Consider the following 19,030-nt stretch of genomic DNA (forward strand, 5'->3'; position numbering starts at 1 on the left):
TGAATCCTGGTACCTTTGATAACTATTTACACCACTGGGTCGATGCCACTGCTGGTGGACGTTTCGTCCCCGAGGGTATCACCAGCCCAGTAGTCAACACTTCGGTGTTGACATGAATATCAATAATGTGGTCATTTTTATAAATTTCCTGTTTACAAAACTAAATTTTTCGAAAAACTAAGGATTTTCTTATCCCAGGCATAGATTACCTTAGCCGTATTTGGCACAACTTTTTTGGAATTTTGGATTCTTAATGCTCTTCAACTTTGTACTAGTTTGGCTTTATAAATATTTTGATATGAGCGTCACTGATGAGTCTTATGTAGACGAAACGTGCGTCTGGCGTACTAAATTATAATCCTGGTACCTTTGATAACTATTATTATGAAGAAAAGAACGGAAACATATTTGAAATAACTTTATTTGTTATAAAATACTGAAGAAGACATGCATATTATATGTATACCGATAATTTTGTATTGAGTTTTTATCCACAAAGAAATGAAATAAAATGTAAATATTTGTACACACGACACGTGGTACTTGAATACACTTCATTAGGTATGACCGAGACCAAGGTAGGCCAAACATATAGATATCGCTAGTACAGTAAACACAGTGAGACTAAAATAAAAGATCAGCCGATAACAGTTCCGCCTTAAAGAAATGTATCATTTAAATCGCACCAGTTCCAGCGCCTTAAAAGACATTGATCTTTATTTTTTTGTCAATATATTTTGGTAGACAACAAAAGCTAAACGATTATTACATTGTATTTGGCATTATTCATTAGTGCATTGCAATAACTAAAAATCTAAATTAATTCATACATTTCAGGACTAATGTGGTCATATATCTACAAATAAGTTAAAATTATTATTAATATTTGGAGATGATTAAGCATATGTCGTCGCCAAAAGTATCAACCAATGGCAATTTGTGTATTTTTTTTGTATTTTGTAAATGAAGACAAACAGGGAGATGATTTTTTGTGATATATGTTATGCAATTTGTTCATTGTGTATTTTGTTGGGCAACAAAGCTTAAAATTTTTGCAGTCACCTGAAAACCTCTAAAATAAACGGCTGTACTATTGTATATGGTATTATTGGGTAAGTCCATTTATCTCATTTAAAACACTTACTTAATTCATATTTCCTTTGGACCTTATAGTGCATACATGTAAATGTAATAGCCAAACACTTGTGATTAATGTGGTGCGTTTTGGTCTTAAATGTATTTGTATATTTCCTGTGCAACAAAAGCCTTGAATACTATTTTAAGAACAATGGCTGTAAGTTTAAATGCGACATTATTAATAAGCGCATTGATTAAAACAAAAAGCTTATTTCATGCCAAATTCTTTGGGACCTTTCGAGCAATATATATACAAATTAGGACTATAATGAATATTATTAGGTTATTTAGCTACTGCCAATTCCAAGATGATCTACGAATTAAATTTGTTGTTTATCTCTATTGTATATCAATGCATATTTATAAGCCTTTAATTTTTTCACAAAGTTGTCAACTGCACTTGGGTTCTTATCACACAGATAAATCTTTCGGATGCTTGTTTTACTTCCAGGCCGTTTCAGATACTCATTTAAAGCCTCCACAATCCAATCAGTAGATTTGTTCACCGGGTATTCATTATTTCCACAACATAAAGCTGGCATGGCAATACTCTTACTTTTCTTTTCTTCTGCTTTTTCTAGAGATGAAGTAATCAGCTTGATGAAATTATTCTTCCCATCAATCTCACTAGATTCTTTGACATTTTCCCATTTTTCACCAGGTATGTGAACAACCCATCTAAAGTTGGTAAGTTTCCCAGATGAACTACAAAATATCTCGTCCTTATTCAATTCCTTTATTTGTTTTGATTGGAGGTAGGTGTGACATTCCAACTGTATTTGGTCACCACCTGTCAAGAAGATTAAAAACCATACCTTTATATTAAACAATTTATTACGCAAAATTTGAATTGGGTTATGTTTTATTTGAATCAGTTCCATAACTAGCATACTTAAAAAGCATAATATTTTATTGAAATTCAACCTAAAATTTCTAGATTTTGGAAATAATTTAAATGTTTTAGCTATTTACACTCATTCAAGAGTAAGATCAAATGCTGGTACGTTCGTAAACGGAATAATGTATCGACACAGGATGAAATGTTAACCTGATAAATGTTACTTTGTTTTGTTTATATTGATATCAAAACAACTGTTTACCTGACATATAAATAATTTTCAAATAAATACCTTTTTGAACAAGGTCATGGCCTACACCAATACCAAGTTTCAAATGTTTGTCAGAGCTGCAAACAATTACATCTGCATCAAGATCTGTAATATCACCGAGCAATGTTGTTATAGATTGGCCTGTCTCAGTACAGAAATGGGCTGTACAACGGACACTTCCATGGGGATATCGGACAAAAAAATTGATATGATCTTTGATAGCCTCTACAGTTGACTGTGGTATTGCGTAAATTATAATTTTACTGTCAGATCTTCGAACTTCTACTATGTCGCCTTTCTTTTTTCTGACTTCTTGCAACTCTTTGTCGAGAAGTCCAGGTGGCGTTTCTTTACCAACGTTAACTTCTGCTATTGTTTTTTTCACAACGTTGACTGCTTTTTCACCTTCTGTTCTAGATAATGCGTAAATGATAATTTTGTTATCTTTTTCAAATTCAACTGCACATGTTACACCTTTATCTTTGAATTCTTTCTCTAATTCTTTCTGAACTGGTTTTCTTTTGAAGAATTGATATCTTTCGTTTGCAATATCTTGGATAATGAGAGTTACTTTTGTTTTTAGTGTATCAGAAACTCTATGCTTTGCTGATGCTACAATGGCTGCAGTTCCTGAATATTCAATATTACTGTTTGCTAAATCTGGAACAATGTTTATGGATTTGTGTTCTTTTCTTATACTTTCCATTTCTTTTCCCGCTGATAACAAACGTATTTCGTGATTTTCTAATCTTTCCCTGACTCTCCCGGAGTCTGTCAGGAGGTTGATGTGATTAACCAAAGATTTAAAAGGAATCTGGTAGCCAACTACTACTATGCTAAATCTGTTTTCATTGGTTGCTATCATAACTCTTTCCTTATCCTTGACATCAACTTGATGAACGCTTTTCTTGATTAAGTTCCATTCGTTTGGATCTATTTTGTATTCTTTAACTTGTAATGTTTCAAAGAACTGTAATACCTCTCTTTCAATATGTATACCCCATACCCTGGATTTCTTCTGAACATCTTTCATATCTGAAGTAAGGTTTGAAGCTATGCGAAGAGAACGCTTATCTGGTTTCACAAAAGACCAGTCTATTTTAGCTGAAAATATGCTTAAGCGAGTTTGTAGAACATCTTTGCTAATATTTGAAGCCGTAATGAAAGCTAATTTGTGTTCATCTAAGTTAGAAATCACTTTGACCTCTGGGACATTTTGTCTTTTTTTACCATAAGCTTTTACATTTATGTCGTGGTCCTTCAGCTTATGTCGTCTGATGCAAACATCATTAACAGCTGTAACAAATATATAAAAACATAACTTAGGCAAGTTATTTTAATAACTTATTTTATGCAAACGACGTAAACCATTTATTCATTTCTTTTTGATTATTTTCATAATCCTTTGGGGAACCCCTGCATTACGCTCTTTTGACTGGATGCCCATTGGTTAGTTTCTTCACTATGTATCTTATTACACTTTCTTGCTTATCTACAGGTCATTATATGTTACGTAGACCATGGTTTTGGTCATTTGATATTATTATAGTAACAGACCATGTATTTGGTCATTATATGTTACGTAGGCCATAGTTTTGGTCATTTGATATTATTATAGTAACAGACCATGTATTTGGTCATTATATGTTACGTAGACCATGGTTTTGGTCATTTGATATTATTATAGTAACAGACCATGTATTTGGTCATTATATGTTACGTAGGCCATGGTTTTGGTCATTTGATATTATTATAGTAATTTTAAGTTATATAAATTCTGTGTATGTATTTTTTGTTCAATAGAATATGATTAAATGTATATTTAGTTTATGTAGACCTAACATTTGTGTATAGAATATGATTTTTAAAATCAAACATGACCAGTTTACTTTAACCTGGTATTTGTTCATTAGAATATGATTTTTAGATATATACATTTTAGATAGACATTGCATTTGTTCAATATATTATGCTTTAAAAGAGACTCCAATAGACAATGTTTTGACATTTCTAATATAATTACCTGCATGGGCTGGTAGTTAGTGTTAGAACCTTTTTGTTTTTGTTTTCAAAAGTTCTACATAAAGTAAGCCTTTCATAAAAATTATTTGTATGCACAAAATATGAACGTGTCATAACAGTAGGATATCATGCTAGTTTAACTAAACTTAACTGCTTGGGCCGTTAAGTCATTATTACAAAATGAATGCCTGATTTAATCTCTCATTCAGATATTTGCTTATATGTCTTGCTCATTTAGTTGTTTTGTTTAGGTGAAAACAGTCTTTTATTGAAGTTTGATATTGTAATATATATATAATCACTGAAAAGATTGTTGACAAGGACATTGTCTCATTGTTATTTTGCAGAACTTGCTTGGGCTGGTACTGTATTGCAACTTATTTATAGGTTTTTCAAATATTCTTAATCACATTCAGTATTTTCACTGTTAGTTACAAACATTGATTGAGCTTGAACTAATATAGCTAATATGAGAAATTGAACATCTTGTGAAGGCATAAATAACTTGTTGAACATCAAATATGACGAACAGTTCTGAATTTTGCCAAGTGCTTGGCCTTTGTGGGGTAGAAAAGATTTATTTTATTGCATCTTTCCTGGTGGCTTAGTTGACCCCTTCCTAGGCCAAGCTATTGTATTCTGTATTATTTTATTATCGTTTTATGTTTTGCATTCATTATTATCAGAGACATATAATACATTATATGTCTCTGTTATTATCTTGTTGGAAAATGTATATGTATATATTATATATTGTTTATTTTTGTATGAGAAACATTTTTACTCTGAATAAGTAAAAATATTGCAATTCAACTTCTTGTTTCTCTTTTCATTTATGCATTGCCCAAATGGTCCAATAATGTTAAATACATGAGATACTCGCCGATTCATTCAAGTGAAAGGTAAACCTCTCGTTGTTGTTTGGGTTGAAGGAGGAAAGCATAAAGGCAAGTTATTTTAATAACTTATTTTATGCAAACGACGTAAACCATTTATTCATTTCTTTTTGATTATTTTCATAATCCTTTGGGGAACCCCTGCATTACGCTCTTTTGACTGGATCCCCATTGGTTAGTTTCTTCACTATGTATCTTATTACACTTTCTTGCTTATCTACAGATCGATAGTTTTGTAAACAAGATTTTTATTTTGAGATTTTATAAACTTTCCCACCCTCCTTCCCCTTTTCAACACCTTTGGCTTTTTATTTAAGATATTGGTTAGATGTTCATATATATTTTTGGTCGATTACAAATGTATTTCGGTAATAACGCCAGTTTATTAAGTTTGTTGGCTACCATATTCATTTTTGTATGCTTATGTAGCATGTGTTACATTTATCATTTTATATCTTTATATGGCTTAGTTGACCCCTTCCTAGGCCAAGCTATTGTATTCTGTATTATTTTATTATCGTTTTATGTTTTGCATTCATTATTATCAGAGACATATAATACATTATATGTCTCTGTTATTATCTTGTTGGAAAATGTATATGTATATATTATATATTGTTTATTTTTGTATGAGAAACATTTTTACTCTGAATAAGTAAAAATATTGCAATTCAACTTCTTGTTTCTCTTTTCATTTATGCATTGCCCAAATGGTCCAATAATGTTAAATACATGAGATACTCGCCGATTCATTCAAGTGAAAGGTAAACCTCTCGTTGTTGTTTGGGTTGAAGGAGGAAAGCATAAATGTGTTTAATTATTCTTTTAGGAAAAATTTATTTGTATCGTTCTCTATTTCATTTTGGTCGAAAGACGTTCATTTTCATTGTGAACAATAATATAACCAATAGAAATGTATCGGTTAAATTTATCTAATATTATGGTGAAATATTATTACGACAACCATATCATAAACTATTTTTTGGGTTTATTGTTTTTAAATAAATAGCTATGAAAGTTCAATTTACAAGAATGTGCACGAATCTATAATTTTGAAGAAATACCTATATTAGTTGAATATTAGAGGCGGAATCTTATCACCTATGCATGCATTCTACTGTGTACTAGTAAACTGCTTTCCAATCAATTTTCATTCATTGTATATGATTTTTAAATTAGTAAATATATATTTTTAAACCCTGGCGTTGTCAATTTATTTTCGATCTATGAGTTTGTATGTCCCTCTGGTATCTGCGCCCCTCGAGCTCTCTTATGAAACTCTGTATTTTATTCCGATAAGTTAAGCGGTTATGGAAACGTGACTTTCCCTCGAAAATGTGCTTAATTATGAATTTTAAACGTATGAAGAGAACTGGCAAAATCAATTATTTACAATTTAGATTAAACATTGCCACACATATAAATTACGCGATGTTTTGTTACTAGTTACTTGAAATAGTTCTCTTCTATGCCATTAATATAAAAACATTTTATATCCCATTTATGGGCATTATGTTTTCTGGTCTGTGCGTCCGTCCGTCTGTCCGTCTGTCCCGCTTTAGCTGGTTAAAGTTTTTGGTCAAGGCAGTTTTTGATGAAGTTGAAGTTTAATGAACTACACTTTGAACACATGCTCCTTATGATATGACCTTCTAGTGGTAATGTTAAATTAGAGTTCTGATCCACTGAACATAGAAAATGATATTGCGATTAGGGCATCCGTGTACTATGGACTTATTTTATTTTTTTTAAAATATATTGATGTGCCTACAACTTACCTTGAGAGCTTGTAAAAACTACAACACACCATCCTTCATCAATATTGAATTCAATTTTCTTCACTGTACCTCCTCCAGAGAGATCATTGTTACTAAAATAATCTCTTATATCATTTTCTGTGATTTTACTTTCACAGAAACCGTCGATTAAAATACTGCAAGTCTCTCTATCTGTCGTCAATGACACGGCTTCTGTAATAACGAAAACAAAGATTGAATTGTTAAACGGCTCAATATTTTGGAAAATTTAAAATATTAAATTAAGGACTTTTTTCTATTTCAATAATTACATACACTTGTCTATTTCCTGCTTTGTTTGGAGATCCAGTTTTTATGTATCTATTGTCATTACAAAATAAAAGGTCAAGGAGGTTAATGCATTTATTTCTTAAGACTCTGGAAATTTAGGGCCTGGCATTTTATAAAGACACTGGTGGTTGCTTCTCTATTGTAAACGTCTCAGCTGAGATTGAATTTCACTTAAACAATCAAGCAAATCCTGACAGGAAACAGTATAGCAGAGTTCAGGTTGGATTGTATTACAGTAATATGGAACGTTTACATAAGGACAGATATAGCCAAAAATTTCTGAGTTATTTCAAGGTTTAGGATAGTCTTCGTTGTAATTGTTTATTTTTCTTTTATTCATAATTCATTCATTTGGATTTTTTGTTTTCAAGACAGTTTATTAAAAGATATCTTTTACATTATAGTAATGAATGCTATTTTCGGATGGATTATTCATGTGTAAAGTCGACCGACTTAATTACGAACTGAATAAAGTTAGAAAGACATTGTTTAATAAAGTGATCAAAAACCCGAATTTACACAACTAAAAACTTAAAATTAAATTTATGACATATAAAATTGAGAATGGAAATGGGGAATGTGTCAAAAAGATAACAACCTGACATCAGAAATCAGATCAATTGATTAAATCAACGCTAACGAAATGAGTTCTTCTGTGTAGGAATTTTAACTCATGACTGGACGTCATAAAACGGTTTCATTTATGTCTATATATATTAACTGAATGCTGATAACAAGAGGGTCAAAAACTAAAACGCTACATCATCAAATTTTGGCATAATACCAAAATGTAGTTTTATAATATAATGTAGCTTATTTACCTGACGAAATCTGGATATAGGTATTTAGTCGGATCTTAACATGTACTTGTGAATTGTTTACAAACCGGTATTGATCAAAATATACAAACTAATGTCGAAATGTTCAGGACTTAATTAAATCTGAATTTGGGTAAGATAATGTAAGCATACGATTTGTATTGAGTCTTACACTTTGAGAAGCAAATAATCTTAAACTACTTTATCAAAATATGGTGTAAAAACGTTAATTATAAGCTATGAAAGTCAAGTGGCTCGAGCATTTTTCTGAGTAAGTTTTAAAAAATTTCAAAGAAATAGTTTTACAGTGGGTTAGCTTTCATTAGTCTTCACTATCCTATAGATTAACACCTTTTGGTTATATTTATAATTTATAATCTTTATTGAAGGTGGAGCACGAATGCACAGTTAATTAATTATATTGATGTGCCATGTGTCTGCAAGAGTGACAATCCTTTGTATTATGTGCCGATTTGAAAAAAGTTATACGAATATTGTCTCCCTTTAACAGGTTCATTATTTTATAATTAAGTATAGGTTTCTGATTTAATTTTGAATAATTACAAAATGTATCAATTCAATATATTTCAGTTTTTGTTATTGGTGCATCAAAGACATTGATGTACGAATATAATTTCATAAATTTGAAACGTTTAAAATGATGAAATACCAATATAAAGAACAGTTCATATTTTTTGAAAAAAAGACTATAAATGAAATCCGAATCATGTATCTCCCCTTCATGAAAGATTGATTGTGAGATTATCTAATATTGCTAAAGATAAAAAAAAATATCTAATATTAATCATAGAGATGGACTAGCAAGCAATTTTTAATTGTAGCTTATATAACGTTAAAGCAATTTGCCACTATAAACGAATGTTACTTTATACAAATATAAGGACTTTGAAAGCTAAATCTACAAATTTTATTAGATATTTATGAATTTGTATAACAATAGATTAACATGCTATATAATGCTATGTCTTTAAAAAATGCTGACTGTAAAGAATCATACAGGGGAAAATATATTTTGTGTGAATAGAAAGAAAAACAACCGACAAAATTTAATAAAGCAATTACGAAATTAGATAATCTGAGTTATTTCCCCTTATGTTGGTAGTTGAAAAAGAATTACCTACTGTAAATTCAATTATTGCGTGCATTTATTATTGCAATTTTTGAAAAATTGATAAAAATGCATGATGTATCTTTGCGATGTTAGGAAAATGAGGAAAATAAATATGTATCAAATATCTATACAATTATTGGTCGATGTCTGGAAAATATAAACTTTTTTGTATGAGGCTGAGAAACTGGTTAAGAGCCTTCCTCAGTTTTGCGTCGAGAACAAAAAAGTTTTTATTTTTATGACATTGACCTAATATTGTTTTTAGACTGCAACTTAAATTAATAAAATGATAGCTTTTATAATCGTAACACAAATGTCAAACTTATTTTCACCCCTTAATGAACCTCTGATTGTGGAGAAAGTGTTCCATGATGAAATTGACATTATACAAAATATAGCTATGATACTATATTTAGGAAATAAACACAACTAGTCGCAGTATAAAAGAATGCAATGATATGGTCATTCATATTAGTTTCCTGCTACAAATGTTTGAGTTATTCGAAAAACTAAGGATTTTCTTATCCCAGGAATAGATTACCTTAGCCGTATTTGGTAAAACTTTCTTGGAATTTTGGGTCCTCAATGCTCTTCAACTTTGTACTTGTTTGGATTAACAACTGTTTTGATCTGAGCGTCACTGATGAATCTTAAAGGCAACAGTAGTATACCGCTGTTCAAAACTCATAAATCCGTGGACAAAAACAAAGTCGGGGTAACAAACTAAAACCGAGGGAAACGCATTAAATATAAGAGGAGAACAACGACACAACACTAAAATGTAACACACACAGAAACGGACTAAGCATCAGACAAAATCCAACGAGAATAACAAATATAACATCAAAAGCAAATACATGAATTTGTAGTAGACAAGTACCGTGACACGTCTTATCGCAATGTGAAATTACACTAAAAATTAAGAGAAAACAAACGACGCAACGTATTTAACCTCGCAATAATTTTTGAATATACATTATACGATTCATAACAGATTTAGACCAATTGTGGTCTGCTATTTTGCAATCCAATAGATATAAAGACACTAGATATACAATTACATCAAGTATATGATAGAACCGTGCTACTTTGAAATTATAGGAAGATACAAATATAAAAAAGAAGATGTGGTATGATTGCCAATGAGACAACTATCCACAAAAGACCAAAATGACACAGACATTAACAACCATAGGTCACCGAACGACCTTCAACAATGAGCAAAGCCCATACCGCATAGTCAGCTATACTAGGCCCCGATAAGACAATGTAAAACAATTCAAACGAGAAAACTAACGGCCTTATTTATGTAAAAATAAATGAACGAAAAACAAATATGTAACACATAAACAAACGACAACCACTGAATTACAGGCTCCTGACTTGGGACAGGCACATACATAAATAATGTGGCGGGATTAAACATGTTAGCGGGATCCCAACCCTCCCCCTAACCTGGGACAGTGGTATAACAGTACAACATAAGAACGAACTATAAAAATAGTAAGTCTGCTTTGCAAATAAACGAACAAGTCGACGATATATTTCTTTTTTGAAATAATGTCAATTATCAGATGAAGAAAAACTCAAACGCCACTAGACATATCAAATATTAAAAGATTCATATCAAAATAAACTCACCATAGATACCAGGATTAAATATGGTGTGTCTATAATCAAATTTATATAGCCACTTAATATGTAAAAATTCTAACAGAAACAACCATACTCACCATTTTCGTGATTGATATCATCAGCTTTATCTGGACTGAAATCTAGAAAAAAAAACATAATTATGTAATCGGTTTGTTTGTTTCAATAACCAAAACATACAATACATCTTTATGATTGAGTTAAGCCCGTCAATTGATATTTTATAGTGTGTCTCTCTATATTGTAATGCTACATTAATGTTTCATGTTAGGGTGAAGGATTGCGCCTGTTTAAAAGTCTAAATCCGCTGCATTTGTTTACACCTGTCCTAAGTCAAGAACTGATTAACAGTAGCACTTTTCACAAATCCTATTTGTAAAATTAATCTTACGATACGAATATCTGGTTGAGTTTGACTGTCCCTCTGGTACCTTTCGTCCCTCTTTTAAGGAATATTTTAGACTTAGGATACAATTTATACTTAAGATATATTTTGTGAAAAGGGCTAGTGTTGTACAGTGGTTGTCGTTTTTGGAGGTGGTTCATAAGCGTTTCTAGTTTCTCTTTTTTACACACATTAAACCGTTGAATTTCCTGAGTTTGAATTGTTTTACACTGGTCATTTTTGGCTCTTTATAGGTTGCTGTATGGTGTGAACAAAAGCTCCTTGTTGAAGGCCATACTTTTACCTATAATTGTTTACATTTTACACATTGTAACTTTGATGGAGAGTTGTCTCATTGGCTTTCGTACCACATGTTCTTATTTCTATTGAAAGTATGTAGTGCTGAAATCTTTCAAACTAAAAATTAACTTGTCTAAGTGGTATTCAATTGTTTCCTGTTAATTCTAATAAAAAAGTACATCCGCTCGACTTTTGTTTTTTGCTTAAGATATTTATAAGTTTACTCTTTATTTCTCATTTTTTAGTTTGGATGCACTCCTTCGTAAAAATAAGTTATTTATTCAATCAATACACTACCAAACAATTACAGATATAAAAATTCACACGTTCCTGAACCTAATACAATCTTACACAGTGTGCATGTTGGAAAACTGGCATATTTTTTTTATATGACACATGTTCCGCGAATTAACTATCTCATTTCTTCATGTATATGCTCTGCATGTTTCCGTTTTATCTATACTAGAACACACCCGCGAAATCGCAGGATTTTAGAGCGTGGTTGAAAGTATGGAAAGTGTTTTTGGAAGAATTTTGTAAAAGATTTAATGACTTCCAGGAAATGTATCAAAAGGTACTTGGGGACAGTAAAACATTTTTTTTTATCCCTCCTCCTTTATTTCCAAAATTCCCATTTTTTTGGTTTTTTATTAATTTCAGTATGAACATACATTTAGTGTATTATAAACATGCAAGTCAGGAGCCTGTAATTCAGTGGTTGTCGTTTGTTTATGTGTAACATATTTGTTTTTCGTTAATTGTTTGTACATAAATTACTTTTCTTGTTTGAATTGTTTTACATTGTCATTTCGTGGCCATTTATAGCTGACTATGCGGTATGGGTTTTGCTCATTGTTAAAGGCCGTACAGTGACATATAGTTGCTAATTTCTGTGTCATTTTTGTCTCTTGTGGAGAGCTGCCTCTTTGGCAATCATACCACATCTTCTTTTTTCGTAATCAATGAATTTTTTTGGTGAAAGATTTAATGACTTGAGAATTCAAGTTCAGAAAAGGTATCATAAGTTAGGTACTTTGGGACAGGACAATTGTTCTTCTAGCCCGGCTCCTCTTTTTCCCCAAAAAATTCCATCCTTTTTTCTATTAATTTTAATAACACATGGATAGTTTCAGCGCTTATCTGTATATTTCATACATCCATTACTATAAATAAAGAGTAATTGCTTTTTACTTTCAATTCCCAGTTTACTAATCGATCCACGGCGGTCATTGATATATATTACAGACCCTCTCTATCTAACTCTGTGACTGCCTCGGATAGTAAACTTGATTTAATGATATCAGATAGAAAATACACTTTATTCGTAGTATATGTATGTTCAAAGTATACAGAAAACACAAACCGGAAGTCTTATCTGACTTAAAATTCGTCCAATGACGGAAATAATATTCGGACGCTTTTTTTCTCGTTTTTCTCCCAAAATAACTCAATCTGAATAATCATATGAATGGATGACAAATGCGACTATGCACTGTACCTATAGGACACAGAGGCATGATGAATGATTTATTGTGGAAAGAAGAGAAGCGACACACATAATGAGGTCTTCTCGTTTCATAGTATAGATAACGGAATAAAACAAACAACTGTCATATAAGTGGACGGTCTAGCTAGGATTAACCCACCAAATGACTGAATCGTGTCAAGAATGTTAGAGTTGTTTTTCACTCGTTACTTTTGTTGATAAAGTTTAATTTTGTCAGTTAAGAGGTAGAGGACTTCACCATTTTTGAATTTTTCCTGAAGTTTGGTATTCGTTTTTTTATTGAGAAGTATAAATAAAGCAACAGTAGTGTACCACTATAAAACATTTACAGACCCCATTCTCCTTCAGAATCTGTAAATTCTTTTTCTTTACCGAATAAATCTAAAATAAAATACCGAAAGTGTTGATGTGTGTATACACTTATTCATATACAAACTATATTATATTACAATAAGCATATTCAAATACTTGTTTAGTCATAAAGTATCAGATTAGTCCATTTTAGTATCTTATAAATGTTAAAACATTTATAGAAAAAGAAGTGGGGGCGTACTCAGATTTTGATTTTTGAATCAAACATTTTTAACTCAAAAATTCCTTAAACGTGTACCAGAAGCTATGAAAAATATGTACATAAACATTTTGTATTTGGAGAACTAAACTACAATCTTTTGTTGAGTCCTCAGATAACCATTTTGACAGTTTACGCATTTTGCGTTGAACTTTTTTCCAATAAATCCTGACTCAATCTTCATACTTTCTGTTTTAACTACATTTTTGAGATAAAGTCATATCATTTAAAAATGAAGTATCAAAAAAAAAAAAAACAACATCAAAGGTAATTTCATTTTTATTTTAGTCAATGATATTGTTATCTCATTTGAGGGGATGGAATCGATAATATATAAATTATCGTTGATCTTCTAAACGAGATTGATTTTCTCGCTTGAACCGGGACGGCAAAAGCAAGAAAAGCAATCGAGTTTAGATGACCAATGATAATCTGTTTATCGCTATTTTACCTATGAAGACGTTGTCATTTTTATGTCAATTTCATTTGCAAGTCAATGTGCCTCCTTAGTTTCTAGCGATAATTTTCAATCTCAAGCGAGTAGCATGATATGAAAAATTATCACAAAAAAGATCAAAGGAAAAGTGCACAAAATAGCGATAATAATGCACATTAGCCAGTGTAGACTCTTTTACACTTCAAATAAAAATAAACAAGTTTGTTGATTAATTGTAATGCTTACCATTTTTTTCTACATTATCTGTCTCTTCTTCTGGATTACCTATGAAAATACATTAATGAATATCTGTATATAAAGTTAAAATCAAAAGCAAAATGAGGATGTTTGATTTGATGTAGGCCTTTCTGTGCATCTCTGTTACATTTTTTTATGGTGATTAAGATGAAAGCACAATGTTCACAGATGTTCCCCTATTTTTGACATTTTTAACCTATTGTGTCTGTTTGTTTTGTTCTCGCATCGTTGTCAATATAACGGAACATGATGCGACGGTCATTCAAGTGAGAGGTGTAGCTACATATAAAACCAGATTTCCATCATTTTCTACAAAAGGAAATACCTGTACCAAGTCAGGAATAAAACAGCTGTTATCTATTCGTTTGTAAAATTTGAGGGTTTGATTCTGGCATTTGATTCTTGACTTTCCTTTTTCAATTTTCCTTCGCGTTAAAAAATATTTTTGTGATTTTACTTTATACTTGTTTCTGTAAACCAAAAATTCTCATAAAAATCGTTTAATTGTGAACAAATGTTTTATTGACATGATAATATTTGTTTTGACCTTGGAGTACAGATATTGCAAGAGACTAATCTTTTTGGTTTAATCATCTTTTTTTTAATATACCATGGCATCCATATTGGCTTCTTGTGAACTGCAAGTGAAATGTCTGTGATAGAGAAATTGTAAAAACGTTAATATTTTTTATTGAGCGAACAAATTTTTGTTAAAGACATGAATTGCACGGGAACATATGAACAAGAAATATTCTTATAATTATAAATTTGTATCTAGTTTTTTTTATCAATCAATTCATTCTTTTTTTTACGAATCATTTACACTAATTATAATTATACCTGTTACACAGTTCAATGACTCAATCTTCACTTCTTCTGTGAATTGTTTCTTATTCAGCAGAATTTGAATATAAACATCCGAATCTTTGATGTTCTGTAAAGATTTAAATCTGCCATTACCCATACTGGTAAATCGTAATTGTGTTACATCACCAGAGGATTCGTCCTTAAGAACAGCAGACACCCGTAAAGAAGAATCATTTATGGTATTCTCCTTGAAATCCTTCAAAGTTACTTGAAGAGTTTTATTCCCTCTCGTATTTACTATTATCATTTCTGTCCTTGGTGGATATGCATTTGTAGCTGAAATTGCCGCATGGTGTTCAATAATTTTCTGTAGATTTTTTCCTTTCAGTATGCGTGAGTCATCTCCTGTGGTTACGTTTGAAAAATCGATGTGGCTACCAACTCTAGGAGCTTCGTCGTACTTTTCTTGTATCAAATCTTCAAATCTTTGGTTTATAACTGGAACGAGGTTCAGGAATCCTGCTGAATTATTCGAAAGACATGATTGCTCAAGGAAAATGTTTGCATCTGACAATCTATACTTGGACTCTTCTAGTTCCTGTTTCTGTTTCGTCAGAACAATTTCTTTGTTCTGTGAAATCGTGTTAACCGTCTCCAACAGCTCATCTCTTCTTTTCTCTAACAGCTTGATACACTGGTTAAAAAAAGAACTAATTTCAAAATCCGCTGAAATAGTTTGCTTTGTGACATCATAAGCTTCCCCATCTATTCTCTTTTGGAGTCTCGTTATCTGAACTTGCTTTTCATTTAGCTTTTCTCCTTTCTTGAGAAGACTGTCTCTTTCCTCTACAAATTGGTCCTCGATATCTGTTGGTGTATGTTCTGTCTTGTCAGAGTGGTCAACCATCCAGCATGTACCGCACACAACCTTTTTACAACTATCCCCTGTACAATAGACTTCTAATGGCTTGTTTTTATGTCCTTCTCTACTACATAGCACCTCATGTCGGAAATGCGAAGGATCTTTTATTTCAGTAATGCTTACAACTTTGTGAGTTCTCCATTTTTTATTTTTCTCATGACCTTTGTTGCAGCCGCCACATAAAAGGTTTTCACAAACGTCACACCAGAAATCGGCTTTGTTATCACACATATCACACTCTACTTTTGATGACTGGCAGAACTTCTTGTGGAAGGAAACTAGATCTTTTCGGGTGAAATCAACCTGGTACGTTTCCAATGAATCTCCGGATGTTTTAGAGTTATCATGACATGTTGGGCAAGTAAGGATATTGTTTTTTAAAAGCTTCTCTAAACACGTCGAACAGAAAGTATGCAGGCATGGTAACACCCTTGGTAGATGATCCTCTTCATCAAACTGTGTTTTACAGTGTAAACATTGAAGGCGTTTTTCTCTTATACTTCCATGAAGACCACCTTCTGCCATGGTTCACTAAATTAAAGACTATCATTATTTACTGCGTGCATAATGAAACAACTATAATTTCAACAATGTTAAACATCCCCACCGTGTATTGGTACCTCCGAAGCAAAGAAAAAAAAGTTAATACAATCATTTTTATAACAGCGTGAACAAACCCACTTCTTGTCGCGCTCAGGTTATCAATTGACTGGGTCATTTTAGGTGAATGTTCGTCTGTAACGCCCACTTGTCATATCGTACGTATCATAGACATTTAAACTGTGGGCTGTCAAAGGCTCTTAGCGCCTAAATCAAATAATACAAATAACTAGCATAGGACTAAACGTTGTGTGTTAATTTAAATGTTGAATACTGAAACTTTCTTTTTTTTTGCTTCTCGTGCATCTGCATGTTCTTTCCTCTATAATTATATTAAAATCCCAATTGAAACGCCTCTGACCGACTGAGTAGGCGTAAAATCACTGTTATCGACAGTCGATAACAAACAAGTTAAGGGTAAATGATTCCGTATTTTTACCAACATACGTATTACGGCTGTCCGCGCTGTTATGAAAATGATTCTATTCTTATCCCCGTACAGAAAACAACAATTCAGTATTGTTCAAGATTAAATGGCATATATACCTCTATCCTACGAAAACATCAAATGAATAGTTGAAGGATAAACTTATTTGAAAAAAGTAAAATCACAAAAATACTGAACTCCGAGGAAAATTCAAAACGGAAAGTCCCTCATCTAATGGCAAAATCAAATAATAAAACACATCAAACGAATAAACAACAACTGTCATATTCCTGACTTGGTACAGGCATTTTAAATGTAGAAAATGGTCTCGTTTTTCGCTTAACAGGTACCTTCCTTTCCGATTTAGGTCTAGATACCGCCAAAACATGATCATTTTCAGCCCTAAATAGTAGCTACATTATAATAATCAATATCACAAAACTTTACACATGCAAGCAAAACGTAGAGTATATTGAAAATATGAAAACATTGGTCTTACGTTTTCCCGCCGCTTCGTAAGTACGTATGTCCGGTGGTTGATGCTACACAGTATTTAATGTATGATTTTAGTTGTCAAAATAATTGCCGAATTTCCTGTAGTATAAAGTGTTTGTAGATACTAATTATAGACGTCATAAAATTTCCCTGTCTAGGCTTTCTTTTTTAAAATATATTCTCTTAGCCTTATCTAATTAATGTTGTACTATTCCATATATACTTTGACAATCTGCTGTTAATATAATTATCAATTTACATGTTAGCTTTTCAAAATCGTGCTCTGATTTTCCTCCGAGTGCAGTATTTTTGTGATTTTACTTTTTTTTTTATAGGCCTTTTGAACCTTTTGAATACGAGCGAGAGAAACTATATATAACGTCCGTCGTAAACTTTTATCTACTTGAGAATTCAAAACCCATCGAGAAAAATGTTTATCTTTCTTATCAAACATATTTTTAATCAATTCAAAATGGCCTGTCATGGTTTAAAAATAGAAGTATTCAGTCACGTCTAACTTAACAAGATGTAAGTCTTTAAAATCTTGCATATAAAACCAATGACACATTTAACATCAAACATTCAACGATATTGCGACTTGACGGGTTCATATTTTAAAGTACTTTTCCAGACTAGCATCAATCAATTACGCTCAATGCAATATTTACATTTCGAAAATGTTCTGGAATTTAATAAGATGATTATAAGACTTTGAAAAATGATCAAGAAAGTAATAACACAAGATAATATTTCTAAGTTATATTTAAAGTTTAAGTGTCAGACGTCAGCCAGAAAAATCGCGTCAGAAAATAATGAATATTTGACTATTTATAAGAAACGAAACAATTCTGATACCAGATCAACATTTAAATATGAAAATAAATGAAAAAAAACCTTGATGTAAGATCAAAATTAGTAGATGATTTTTTTTTAATTTCGATTTTAAATATGACTTACCTTTAACCTACGTGTACTCTCACTAAACGAAAATGAGGAAGTAAGATAACTGTTATATTTAAACTCGAACCCATCAAATGTATGTCTGTACGTACTTATTTATAGATTAGGAAATCCAAGAGATTTTCTGAAAGTATGGAGTAAGCGGAATCAATAGTGGGTGACTAGAGCATCATTGCAGAAAGTCGAAAAAAATATTTAAATTTTAAATAGTAAAACTGTACTTGCAGAAGATGATAATTAACAGACAGTTAAAGTAATTTATTGTTTTTTGGACAACACAAAAATAACTAAATATAAATACAATCGTGTAATCTTGAAAAACGCTGGTATTGTATATGCTACCACTGGCGAAACATAGAAACGGAAATAGCCGATCGTTTCGGAAGAATTAGTACATTAAATGCCTGTACCAAGTCAGCAATATGATAATTGTTATTTATTCGTTTGATGAATTTGAGCTTTTGATTTTGCCATTTCATTAGGGACTTTCCTTTTTGAATTTCCCCAG

At 31.6% G+C, this 19,030-nt stretch overlaps 1 protein-coding gene across 1 annotated transcript; it reads right to left on the reverse strand.

Annotated features, from left to right (window-relative positions):
• Nucleotides 1-403: 403 nt before the first annotated feature.
• Nucleotides 404-18,644, reverse strand: LOC143068386 (uncharacterized). Its single transcript, XM_076242394.1, has 8 exons — nt 18,520-18,644; nt 15,152-16,571; nt 14,300-14,338; nt 13,380-13,427; nt 10,935-10,976; nt 6,943-7,134; nt 2,268-3,542; nt 404-1,927 (listed from the first exon to the last, which is right to left on the reverse strand). The coding sequence occupies exons 2-8, from the start codon at nt 16,563-16,565 to the stop codon at nt 1,458-1,460; spliced, it is 3,480 nt and encodes a 1,159-aa protein (XP_076098509.1). The 5' UTR covers nt 16,566-16,571; nt 18,520-18,644; the 3' UTR covers nt 404-1,457.
• Nucleotides 18,645-19,030: the final 386 nt, after the last annotated feature.

This window comes from Mytilus galloprovincialis, chromosome 3, assembly GCF_965363235.1.
Source record: "Mytilus galloprovincialis chromosome 3, xbMytGall1.hap1.1, whole genome shotgun sequence".
NCBI lineage: Eukaryota > Metazoa > Mollusca > Bivalvia > Mytilida > Mytilidae > Mytilus > Mytilus galloprovincialis.